This window comes from Coffea arabica, chromosome 4c (assembly GCF_036785885.1).
Source record: "Coffea arabica cultivar ET-39 chromosome 4c, Coffea Arabica ET-39 HiFi, whole genome shotgun sequence".
Taxonomy (NCBI): Eukaryota; Viridiplantae; Streptophyta; class Magnoliopsida; order Gentianales; family Rubiaceae; genus Coffea; species Coffea arabica.
Window position 1 is genome coordinate 50,273,845 of NC_092316.1, and position 13,462 is coordinate 50,287,306.

The following is a 13,462-nucleotide window of genomic DNA, read 5'->3' on the forward strand; positions in this document are numbered from 1 at the left end:
GGTGGTGGTGGATGGAAGAAGAAACGGTAATAGAATTTATATTTTTTTTTTATTTTTGAAAGTTATATTTGACATCGAGTTTATTTTTGAAATTTGTTACTTTAAACGCCACAAACAAAAATAGTTTATGGGAAAAAAATCAAATCCAAGTAGAGCCTAGGTCTACCAAATAATTAAGCTTTCCGTGAACCACACGTACCATATTTTGTAACACTCAACATGAATAGTAAATAAAAAATAACTTAAATATCACAACATAATCTATATATGTATATTATAGATGAACTAACAGTTAAAAAATGCTATAAGCAACATCGAAACCAAAAAAATTACCATATTTTGTAACACTCGACATGAATAATAAATAAAAAACAACTTAAATATCACAACATAAATCTATATACGTATATTATAGATGAACTAACCGTTAAAAAATACTGTAAGTAACAGTGAAACCAAAAAAATTCATTTTAAGAGGGTGAATGCCACGTACTTTTAAACCTTGGAGTTAAGATAAAAGTTTTTCAAAATTTCACCGAAGAAAAAGATTTAATTTGTAGAGGAGGTTTTTTTTTTTTTTTTTTGGGAAAATGTTTGAACGTTTAAGAGGAAAATGTATGAATTTTTGGGACTCAGGGCGGTGGCCCCTTCCACTCCCCTTTGGTTCCGTCCTTGTAGGTTTCGCATAAATTTTAAAGATATTATCAAAATAAGATATTGCGTCATAGAAGATGTCATATGTTCCATTTTATGTATCTAGATTCTAATATTACTATAGCTTATTATACTTCTCAGAGTAGTTTATTATACTTTATATGACTAATAACAAGTAGTCAAAATTTTTTCAAAACTTCAAAACATCCTTAAAATTAAAAGGATGTTTTAGGTAAGGCCCCATTTTTTTTTTATAGTATAAGTGGGAAGTTTCGAATCCGAAACCAGTCACTTATACTCTTTTTCCGGCTCAGAAACCACCCGATCCATTCCTTTCCTCTCAAAGGCCCCTTTTTTGAAAAGAGAAATTATGTACCCTCCTAATAATTTAAAGTACTTGCTTAGAACTTGTACTTAACAAAGAATAAAAATCCTCTCAAAACTTGAAAACATCCTAAAATGTAAAAATGATTTTTTCACGTGGGCAAAAAAAAAAAAAGTATGCCCCCATTTAAAAATGTCTTTGTAAATTTTTTTTGGGATATTTTCCACTTTCCAGATGGTGTACAATAATATTCCTGAGTCAGTATCCTGATTCCTGAGTTTCAACATGAAACATAACCCCCTCAAGGTGGAAAATGGAAATGTCTTGTACAGCATTAACAAACTCAGCAACCACCAAAGTGAACCATAAGTTTAGTCACTTCATAAAATCCCATCAAGCTATACTAGAACTCTTTGGAACTTTTAAAAGAATTAACAAATCATGTCAACTTTGCATATACTTTGTGGGCTCACTTGAATGAATGGTAGGTTGGTGGACCTTACTACGTTTTCCAGCCACTTGTTCTTTCATCCACTGGCATTTCCCAACTTTAAGAGCATCTATTTAATGTAAATCACTTTCAACATTACAGAGAGACAACACATGGAAGGCTGCAATCTTCGACCAATTATTGTTGTGATCAATTCATATTACATTCATGGAAGTAACAATTTTTTTTTTTTTCATTGTGAAATTAGCACTTAGATCTAAAATACAACAATACAAGTTTCTACGTAGAGTTTTTTGAGCATTAATTCGTGTTTCACAAACAAGAAAACAATGTAATAGATTAAAGACGCTTATATTTTTTTGTTACCTAATAGGAGAAGAATGAGATATAAAAAATAAAAAAAGTGAAGGAGATTTGAATTCAAAATTTCTAATTTTCGAAGTTTCAATTTTAGTTATGAGGCCAATGACTCCTCAACAACAGAGAGAGACGCGTATACTTTAAATAATTCTAATACATGATTCTTCGATCGAATGAGACTGATCAAAATCACATTTACCTGAATAGATTTGTCTAAAGCACATTTGCGGGACCATAAAGCCATTTATGTCAGTTGAGGCTTTGGAATGTAACAACTAGGAAATTTAGTGCAGCAAAATGTGTAGGATCCACATTGTGATGTTCTTGTTTCTTAACCTTTCCCACCCTACTTATATATATGAGTGCTTTCCATGGAGAAAAGCTAAAACAAAGTCTTTCCCTCAATTGATCAGAATTTGTATGGTAAACATTCAACATATTTTCTTTTCTTTCTCCAAGCATCCTCAACTTTCCAATCATCTATCTTTTGTACTTAGTTTGTTACAACTTCATTGATGTCCTAGCTTCCTTTGTTCACTCATCCCATAAGCTTTCGAAAAGGAGTAATCAAGCATCAAAACTAAACTTCGCAGAAAATGGAGGCAGAAGATAATCTAGCCAACCTTCGAGTTGCATCATTTTCTTACTACCTTAAGCCTGGTGATCAAGAAAGCCTTGTGCAGAAGATCAGTACTCGTAAGGAGGATCCTCTTCCTGCAGTCTTATCACAGAAAACTTCAATTCCAATAACTCCAGGAAAAGCAATGCCTCCTCTCATCAGACCGCCTCAAAGTTTCAACTTCTCACACCCTATCAACATAAGCCAAGATAATACTCTCTCCAATCACCGTTTTGCTGCTTCATTTTCTCCTCATCACCTCAATGGTGCACAAGAAAACTTCGTATTTACTGTCAAGGCGCCAGTTCATGATCTGAATGGAGAATTATTTCTGCCCCGAATATCTCCAACACATGTTGAAAGAACAAATTCAACGGATAATGGTGAAATCGGAGTCTTTGGTGCGGACAAATACTTCAACACGAGACTGGATTATGCTGCCAGGATGAAGCCTGAAAACAGAAATGAAGTACCACTTGATGTTCCTGTGGTAAAACCAAACTTAAGGCCAGGAACTCCTAGTATATCTTCTGAAGCAACTAGCTGGAACAGTCAGGCTGCACTTATACGGAATCTTTCTCAAAACGTCGCTAGAGCAAGGCCAAGAAAGGCAATTGCAAGGAGAATTTTTGGCTCGTTGAGTTGCAGCGGACCTTGTTTGGGTAAAGGAGCCGTGCACATCCCAGAAAATCCAGGAGAAGACATTGGAATAGCGTCTGAAGAAAAAGTTTCTCAACCAGGATCAAAAAGAATAGATAGTAACCATTTTGCGTTCCCTATTCTTAATCCCGATGAGGCTCAAAATGTGACTGTTAAGAAGCAGTTGGATCATGAGGAGAAATTGGAAGATTATCCCCGAAGATCGCTGGAAGTATTTGGCTATGATAGAATGAAAAAGGGTGACATAGCAACAAATTTGGCTAGGAAACTTTCCATGCTAACATGGGATGCTATTCCTAAAGCCCCAAATCTTCCAACTACTACAGTTGGAAGTATAACAATAGGGGATGACATGACTAGTGATGCTAGCTCGGATTTATTCGAAATTGAGGACATATCTGGCGCTGGATATCCAATCTTGACTACGGAAGCAGCTGACAATATGTCTGCAGGTTGCGTGTCTCCACCAACACAATATGCACCAAGCGAGGCCAGCATCGAGTGGAGCGTTATCACGGCTAGTGCTGCAGATTTTTCATCTGTCATTTCAGATTATGATGAAAAGAATATTGCCATTTCAGGTGACATGATCCTATCAAACACAGTTAACAGAAACTCTAGTATACAAAGTCCAGCGGGCAAAGAGGCACAAAAAATCCGCCCTGGCGGACTTTTGGGATGCAAGAGTCAGAAAGCAGTGAATGTTGCTGAAACTGTGCACAAGACAAGGGTGGAAAGGTATTGAATCCATTAAATCAGGATTATTCTTCGTCATTTGAAGAGGGTTCCTTATTAAGTACCGTTTTCTAGTCATTGAGTTAATCAGTCAATTGTTAGATGCTTGCTCTTCTATTGTACAAGAAGTCTGGAAATGTTGGATAAACACTTGCTGCAAATTTTCACTTTGTAGATTTCTTATATGTTTTTCAGTTGATTGTTTTGTTCTCTCCCGTGTGCAATATTTCTAGTTTATAAATCAAATCATTTTTGCTTTATGAAAATCAATCTTGTTTTTTTCTTGTAAATAAGCTGTACCAAAATCAATTTTTTTTTTTTTTTTTGCTTTATTATCTATATTGAATCAGTGCTCATTGCCTAATAAAACAATACTTTATATCCGTAGCATTCTTGTCACTAAAAAGGACAGCAGCCTCAATACAGAAACCCAAATACGCATATGTTCTATATGAAGCCCCAATAAGAGAATAGTTCATCCTAAAAAGGGCCGGCCTACCATGTCCAAAAACGTTCTGAATTTTATATGTAATTTTCTATTGCTGCAGATTGTTCCAGATTCCATAGTTGAGGGTCATCCATGTTTTGGAGCATATACAAGGAAACAAAGGCCATTTGGCAAGACGAAGTTGCCCTACTATGCAGCCAACATATCTATGTATTCCTTGCTCAGTATGTATCCATGTCAGAAACCCTGAAGGCCCTACAGAAAACATAATCTTGCATGCTTTTTTAGACACTTCCCGAACCCCCTATATATTGTTACCAACAGATACTTGATGTCTCACAAATTGAGGAGGTTTCTAGCCCTCCTTTTTTTTAAAAAAATTTTTTTGGTTTTGTTTTCACACGGTTAGATGCGCCACATGCATTGTGGAACTAGCTAGAATAAATGAGTTCGAACAGGGAAAGATGATCTTGGATTTTAAGCTTTTTATGCTAGAGACAAGCGCTAGTATACACACAAAATAGTAAGGAGCACGTAGCCTGTCCTCTGGTATAATGACAAGATGAACCCGAAAAGCTCCATCAACATGTATAAGGCATTGGAGCCTGATGTGGTGATGATGAAGTTGATGAAAAAATTATAAAAAAATTTCAGCAAACAATAGGGCAAAAAAAAAAGAATCTATTTTACTTTCAAACTTTAACGATTATATACTTTTTTTAACTTTTCAATATTATTTATGGATTAATCTTTCCTACACTGAGCATTGAATGAATGATAACTATGCAAATTTTAAATTTAAATTTTATACATGTGTTATAGATCCAATGATGATAATATATACACTTTCCATTAGGGGTGCAAACGAGCCGAACCGAGTCGAGTTTTGGCCTTATCGAGTCGAGCCTTAACTTAATTTCATCGAACTCGAACTCGAGCTCGAGCTCGACGAGCTGGTAATTTTCAAGCTCGAGCTCGAAAAAAATAAAAAATAATTATTTTATTTTTAAAAAAATAAATAAAATAATATTTTTTCTTAATAAATAATAAAATATTAAGGATATTTATGTAATTTTACTATTAAAAATAAAAATAAAAAAAATATATATATATATACTCGAGCTCGCGAGCCGGCTCGCGAGCTAACGAGATTAATGTTTTGAGCTCGAGCTCGAGCTCGACTCTGGCTCGAGCAGCTCGAGCTCGACTCGAGCTCGAATCGAGCCGCTCGCGAGCGGCTCGATTCGTTTGCACCCCTACTTTCCATGCATATCAGGTTTACTCATTATTTATACCTTCTTGACTTCTCATCAACTATGAAAAACGAATATCTATATTCCTTCCATCAATCTGAGGTGTCCAGTTTAACTCGAGTGTGACTGACACATGAGGGACAGTTCATTGGTTGAGAAAGTGGTGACAAAATGCCCTAGTGCAATGGTCTTGTGATTATGTCCCGTGCCTAGAAAAAGAGGACAATTCCACATGTACATCCTATATTACTAATCAAGATTAATGTAAGTAAGTTGGAGGAAAGATGTGAAATTGAAGATACGATTTATATTATGGCTCTGTTTATCACCCCAATTTTTTGCGATGTTTTCATTATATAAAATTTTTAATAACTTTATGTATGGTAATTGTTAAAAACATAATAAAATTTTTAACAACTTTATCTATGGTAATTTTTTAAAACATCACAAAAATTTTAAAATATACATTCCGGAATATTTAAAAACACACGCTCATTTTTCTCTTCTACCACCATCCTCCCACCTCATCCTGCCGCTGCCACCTCACTCTAATTTTTTTCCCTCTCCCTCTCTCTCCCCTCCTTCTCTCCCTCCTCTCACTCCCCTCTTCTCTTCACCCCTTCTCCTTCTCCCTCCCTTCCCCGACGACAGCAAAGGTGGTGGCCAACAGCAATAGTAGGGAAGGAGGGAGGAGAAAGACCAGCGGTGGAGTGGGCGACAAAGAAGAAGACATGAAAGAAAGAGAAATAAAGGAAAAAAAAGAAAATTTTTTCAAAATTTCCAAATCCTTAGATATATAAAAAAATTTTCTATAAATTCTACAGTAAATTTTATACAAACCTTTAAAAAAAATGCAGCATCTAAATGGACCCAATAATTCAAATTGGACGTATACCGGAGTGAATTGATTATATCCTAGATATTGTGTTGATTAAGCAGAAACTGTCAAAACATGTCATCCATATTTTTAAGATAAAAAGGCAAAAATCTAAATGATTCGGTCCATGAGACACAACCACATGATGGTCAGGTCTTAATGTTCTTGCAACAAGTTTGGTAGCAACATTGAATTTGGTTACTATCTATCTACTAAGGTGGGATCCCATAATATTCTTCTCTCACTTTCGCTCTATAGTTAATTTGCCGGAGCAAAAAATCTGGTATAAGCAAACCAGTATAGAGCACAGTAAAGGATGAGAGTTCATTTTATGTTACATCACATAATAACCTTCGCATGCACCAATAAGAAATTAAAGCATGTAAGCTAACTATCTAAGAATCTATATTTTGACTTGTAGAAGTAGTTCTTGCTCAAACTTGATGTGCCAAGTGGTATTCAAATGTCCAACAAAGAGGACACATGTTTTCCTTTTTCTTTTTTGTCCTTTTAATTTGCGCTTGATTAATTCCTTTGATGATTGTAATTAAGTGAAAAAAGTAGTAGACACTTGCCATGAGTAAGGGCAATACGAAACTCTCATTCGTCATATATACAAGTACAATTGCAGTGGGGTAATCTTGGTTAATTGATTGCATGCAAATTTTTCAAAGCTATGTGCCGCATATCAATATCATCTGTCTTGTTCCTCTTTATTGAGAGAATTCAATTTTCAATGCCATCATTGTCCTTCCACTGCCTATTTCTTCTCTCCTCCCTCTTTCTTGAGAAGAATTTTAGGGAAAAGGAAAAAGAGGTTTCACACTCACCTATTATGTTCCAAACATCTGGAACAAAATTCGCTTTTTTCTTGATGTGAACAAGAAACGGACATATCTAGCCATTTTCTTGATGTGAACAAGATAGAAATTTAAGAAAATAAAAAACAAGGGAAGTCAGTTTAATTAATTCTACATTATGGATATTGCTCTTGAAATTAGTTTTTCTAAAATAATTTGAAGAGTGAGAGATTTTGGGATCAAGTTTCATAGTTGTTGGGTGCAGTATCATGATTCTGGATTTGGTCCCCTTGTGGGTTGTTAAAGTTGTGCTATTCTCTTTGCCGACAAAAATGAAAAAACTACTAAAGTTCAGTTTTTTTTTCTTTTTTGGGGTGTTTCCTTCTTCAAAAACATAATGGTCACTCCTTCTCTTTTTGATTGAAAATGGCATGATACTAAGGCTTATTTTTATTTTTAGTTTTTGGTCGAGACCATGACAATATAGGTGCTCCCATCATGTTTATCTGAAGAAAGAATCTTTGATTACAACTTTTTCCTGCAATAATCCTGTTACACTACCTATTCACTTGACAAGTATCTCATGCAATAATGGAGTATATTTATACATGTTTGAAAAAATTTAGATAAATCCAGTATTTTGGATGTACGTGTAATTACATGTCATACCGTCAAGATTGATAGTTATACCAATCATTTTGGTATCATCATCTATCATTCACCATCTTACAAAAGTATAGCTAGATGCAATATAACTATACATGCTATTGCATGTACTATACGGCAGCTAGGTGTATCTAATTGAAAAAAATAAATTCAATGAAAGATTTCCTTCAAGAATTGTTTCCAACGACAATTTCTGAGAAACTCTCCTGGATGTATATCAGTGCACATTGTGGATAAACTTTGTGGGTGAGAAGCATTTATGGGAATGTCATGGGAATGTTTTCCAAGGGACCAATAGAAGTTTCAAATCAATATCCCAATTGAAGTTTGATTGAGGACATTCTGCTTAATGGTTGATGGTCTGGACCTGAGGACCACTTCAAATCCGTGGTGGTCATTCTCTCTGGTTTCTACATCTTCGAGATGCCTTTAATTTCTGCTGATCGAAGGCCTGAATATGGAGGAAGCCTATCAACATTCTTATTGGTTAAAGAATCCCATCCTACCAGGCAACTACTGCCTATTATCTTCTGCTGATAGATATCCTCCACATGTATAAGGTCAAGCCTAACAGCATAGATATTAGAGGTTGGCAAGCGGTGTAGGTGGAAATGTGTCTTGAGAGGATCTTTGCTTAAGAATTTTTTTAAACTAGTCTTTTCAAGCAAAAAAAAAAGAATTTTTTAAATTTGTTTTTCTCTTTCCCTACACTATGTAGCACTAATAAGGAAAGGGTATGCCTAACGGTTGCATAAATGTATGCTTGTGCATATATATCTGGGAAGTTGGTACTAAATCAGGGATCGTTGGGCACTTTAAAACAATCAATAATAAGAAAGGGAGATTGAGACAGCATACTGTGTGCTAGGGTTATAAACGAACAGTTCGACCTCGAGTCGTCAAGGTTCGATTCGAGTTTTATTTTTAATGAACTCAAACTCGAATTTGAATAAGAATTAGGATTCATTTGTAGTATCAAATTGAGATCAAACTTGTAGATATTCAGCTCGATGAGTTCGATTCGATTCGAATAATTTTAATATTCTTTATTTAGAACATTTGTTAATATTTTATATAAATTTATATATTTATTATATCGATACTATATGTGCATTAGTGGTGATTTAATATTAAAAATTGCAGAATTAAATAAATTTTTTTGAGCTCTTGAATCGAGTTGGAACTCATCTAATATTAAATAGAATCGAGCTAGAGCTTAGATTTTGAACTTGTGTAGGATTCGAATTCAAATTTGAGTTCAAGCCCAGAATTTCGAATCGAACCCGAACTGTGAAAAGTTCAATTTGTTTGTGGCCCTACTATGTGCCATTATGGAACTAATTCAACATAATTAATGTGTAAGGGCTCTTAGAGTTCTTTTCACTGCTAGATTCAGGTTAAAATCCTGAATCTATCTAATATTTAGGAGTAGGAAAGGTGTGAAAAGGAGTGGAAAGGTAGAAAGAAAGGAAAAAAAGGTCTAAAATTGTTAATGTTTTTAGTGGTTAACTTTTACCATAAAATGTTATTTTCTATGTCATTTTTGTTGGAATGATGTAACTTCCGCTGCAACTTTCTAGCTTTAGAATAAGATAATTGAGTTAAATAAGTTAGATTGTTAGCTAATTGTTAGAATCGTTCCACATTTATAGCCTTTTGACTAGTTTGATCACTATCTTCGATTTTCTAGCATTTTGTTACGATTGTTTAGGAGATAGTTGTATTTAGTTTGTTGTTATACCACTATAAAAAGGGAGATGATGAATGAAAAATAACAAGCAATTTGTTTGCATCACTAGCTACAAGTGTTATTTTTTTTAATTTATGCTCTAAATTCTAACAAAAATGCATGGTATCAGAGCACATGTCTCAAGGGTTTGTGTTGCTTTATATGTGTGGAGTGTGGTTGGTAGCATGTGGAAAATCATTTAGGACATTTTGTCACTTAAATATCATAACAACAAGCAATCACTAAAAGAAAATATTGTAATGTTTTTTGATTATTTGAACCTGAAACACTTGCAGATGCCAATCTTCTACCAAAAGAAGGGAATTACTACGTACATGTATACTACAGCTAGCTCTGTAGAATGTAAAGGGGTGATGAAGAGCTGATGGATAGTTGTCTAGAGCAAGTAATGTGGAATACATGCAACGTGCAAAACCGAAAACCGAAAGAAATTGTGAGCTGCATGCCAAATCTGACAAATCATTATCAAATTACGACTTCGATTAGATAGGTAACAATTATTCGCAGACCCTGTTTACATACAGTGGCAGAAACACCTATCAAGTACAGGAAATCTTGGCAAAGTAAACAAGATTAAAAGAGGAAAAGACCGTCCAACATTTTTTTTAAGTTGAAAATTGGAATTGTAGCCGACATGGATAGAGACATAATAGGCAAGCAAAATAGAAACCAATTGTCCTATCCCAACCCTACCCAACCCCCCCCCCCCCCAAACACAAAAAGAAATATATCCTTTATTTCTTTTCAATTTTAACATTTTCAAAGTATTATTGTATGTCCAATTTACCCTTTATGGTGGATGGACAATTAATCATCTTGGTATGTAACATGCTCTTCTTCTTCTTCTTCTTTTTTTTTTGAGTCAAGCGGGAAGTTTTGAATTCAAAATCTCCTACTTATATTTCTTTCCATTTTACCATCTAATCCAACCCTCTCTCCTGAGGTGTAAGATGTTCAATTGACAATTTATTGGTAAATTGTGATTTCTCAAACCATAAGGGATTTCTGTTTTTGCAAAAAATATGTATATAATGGCAGTTCAAGTGTCCTAGGACTCATATATATATATATATATATATATATATATATATATATATATATATATATTGAACAACGGCTGATTTGGAACATACCATGCCCCCCAATTAAGAGGACTCATATTGTTGTAGACAAGTTCAAGTGACCTAGGACAAACACAATAAGATGTAGGATAGTGGCAGAAAGTGTCCATTGAAAAAGGATGATACATTGCTTGAATTTTAATAATCGAATATGACAATAGTCAAGGCAAATAATTAACACCAAATTCAAATAATTTTAAGAAACGAATAAATCAAATAGTATCGAAATACTTGCACACAAGCAAAGGGCTATTTATGAAATCAAAGAAAAAGTAAAAGGTTGAACTAGTTTTAAGATACCATCAAAAATAGAAATCAGTTAACAATGTGAAAAATTAATGAATTGTTTAGATTGCATTTTCTGGAGAGTTTTTAGACAAAATTCTGTAATACTTTTTAGGATGTGATGTATGTGAAGTAAAATAAAATAATTTAAAAAATGTGTAAAAAAATATTTACAAAAGACGAAAAATTTCTTCTACGAAAGATTGCAATCCAAACAACACCTAAGCTTTTGCCTACTCCTAATCATATCAGCACCAGTCTGCAATTTGTTGTAAAGATGAGTTCTATTGAATGATCCGCGGATGGATCTTCTCCAAACCTTTATATATATATGAAGCATTAACAACTTATGCTGTCAAACCACCAATAATATCTACTATTGGCAGATAAGATTTATGATTAATCTTTCCTACACTAACAGTGTATGCATGATCAGTTTTGGATAAATGGCAGTCATACATAATTTGAATTTGAAATTTAACTTTTGCACATATGTTATGAATCCAATAGTAATAATATATACACTGACCAAAGCATTAACAACATGTGTTATGACAGTGTATATATTATTACTATTGGATTCATAACATATGTGCAAAAGTTAAATTTCAAATTCAAATTATGTATGACTGCCATTTATCCAAAACTGATAATGCATACACTATTAACGTGTATATAAGATTTATTATCCTAAATGATCTACAAATTCTTTCTTTTGGTTCAAGGAGAAGCTGAAATGGAATGACTTAAGAAGCGAGGGAAAGATCCAACAATCACGTGACTAATGTCCTATCAATTGAGTTGGATTTTAGAGTCAATTTCTTTAATTATTCACATATGACTATCAATACCTCATATGAAAATCAATCATTAGGATTGGTTTAGTGGTCAGAAGAGAAGAGGACTTTTAGAATTTTTTTACTGTCAAATTTAGAGGGAAAGATGGGAGGCACCCCCCCCCCACCCCCAAGAAAAAAAGGCGTATGTAAGTTACCTAAAATCTACGAAATGACGGAACGACCAGATTATACTTTACTGGCTGGCCATTGACCCAATGCTAATGTTTCCGGTGACAACGTTGTTTGGGTTAGTTCAAAACAATGACGACACAAACTTGGCCTTGACTTTTCTGTTTGGTTGCCGACTGAAGTTGTACAATACATCCAAGCCTGATAAGTTCAAATTAGGGAGCAGAACATCTTTTTTTTTTTTTTTTGATAAAATATCATAACTTCATTAAATATGTATTAATAGTAGAAATTGCATCGCATGCACACAGATAAAACAGAAAAATTTCTATTGCTCTTACTTGTGTGAAATTTGAAGAGAAAGTCAAGCCATACTAAAGGCATATATTAAATTATGGAATGGTTTATGCTTGAATCATTTGTATCTCATGCAGAGATAATCTCAGCAATTTCCATTTATACGAATATAATGTACCAAATGAAATTTGCAAAAGCTTAGAAATTACAGGGCACTATATATATATATATATATATATATATATATATATATATATATATTTACTCCTCAACTTGAAGAAATGTCAACCTGTTTCCTCCTAGGAGTGCATCAGATATGTTGATTTAAGTTAGAAACATAATTCTTCACTTGTACATGCTAGTCTTCTAGCCTAATGATTCCAATAATTTTACATGCAACTCAAGGCAAGATAGACTGTAGGAATTAGGGTTCAGCATAAGCGGTTTGCAACGAATTGCCAATCTAATTCAAAATGAATTTGATAAATTGAAATCGGTTATTTGGGATTTGGTATGAAATTGGTGCAAAAGAAATTCATCGAATTCGAATATGATGAGAAATAGATAATGAGATTTTCAATTTTATAATAACTAATTTTGAATTCAAAATCGATAAAACGGGATAGGAATTGTTTTACCACATTTCTTTACTAATTTAGTTTTATCAAATTATGCATTATATAGGTAAACGTTATATACTATAAATATATTATATACGTAAAGGCTATTAGTTGTAGATAGCGCATAGTATCATCATATACCTATAATAATATATAATTATGTATAATATACTACTTTAGTATTTGTAATATAACTATAATAGTACACTAACTATAATACTTATCCTTTAATACACAACTACTTAATAATTATAAGTATAGTACTAAATATTAAACATAATTAGTAATTAGGCATTGGTTTATCGTTCATTTTTGAATTATTGAATATTTGATTGTGTAACTTTAGTCTTTATATTCACTAATCACTAATCTTGTTTAAGCCTTTAAGCATAGACAACTAAGACAACGTATATGGAGTTTGCATTTGAATGGAGTTATTGTAGCCTCTTTTTTTTTTCACTGAAAACGGTTAAATTCCATTTTCATTGCCAATTCTGAATTCAAATCGAAAGTGAAATGAATTTGGTTATCTCCAATTCGGAATTAAAATAGGTTTAAAGATTTACAAGTGAA

General features: G+C 33.5%; 1 protein-coding gene across 1 annotated transcript; it reads left to right on the forward strand.

The window, feature by feature from the left end:
* Positions 1–2,196: 2,196 nt before the first annotated feature.
* On the forward strand, positions 2,197–4,787 carry LOC113738794 (protein PHYTOCHROME KINASE SUBSTRATE 3-like). Its single transcript, XM_027266063.2, has 2 exons — positions 2,197–3,807; positions 4,353–4,787. Exons 1-2 carry the CDS (start codon positions 2,387–2,389, stop codon positions 4,369–4,371), a joined length of 1,440 nt encoding a protein of 479 aa, XP_027121864.2. The 5' UTR covers positions 2,197–2,386; the 3' UTR covers positions 4,372–4,787.
* The last annotated feature ends 8,675 nt before the right edge of the window (positions 4,788–13,462 follow it).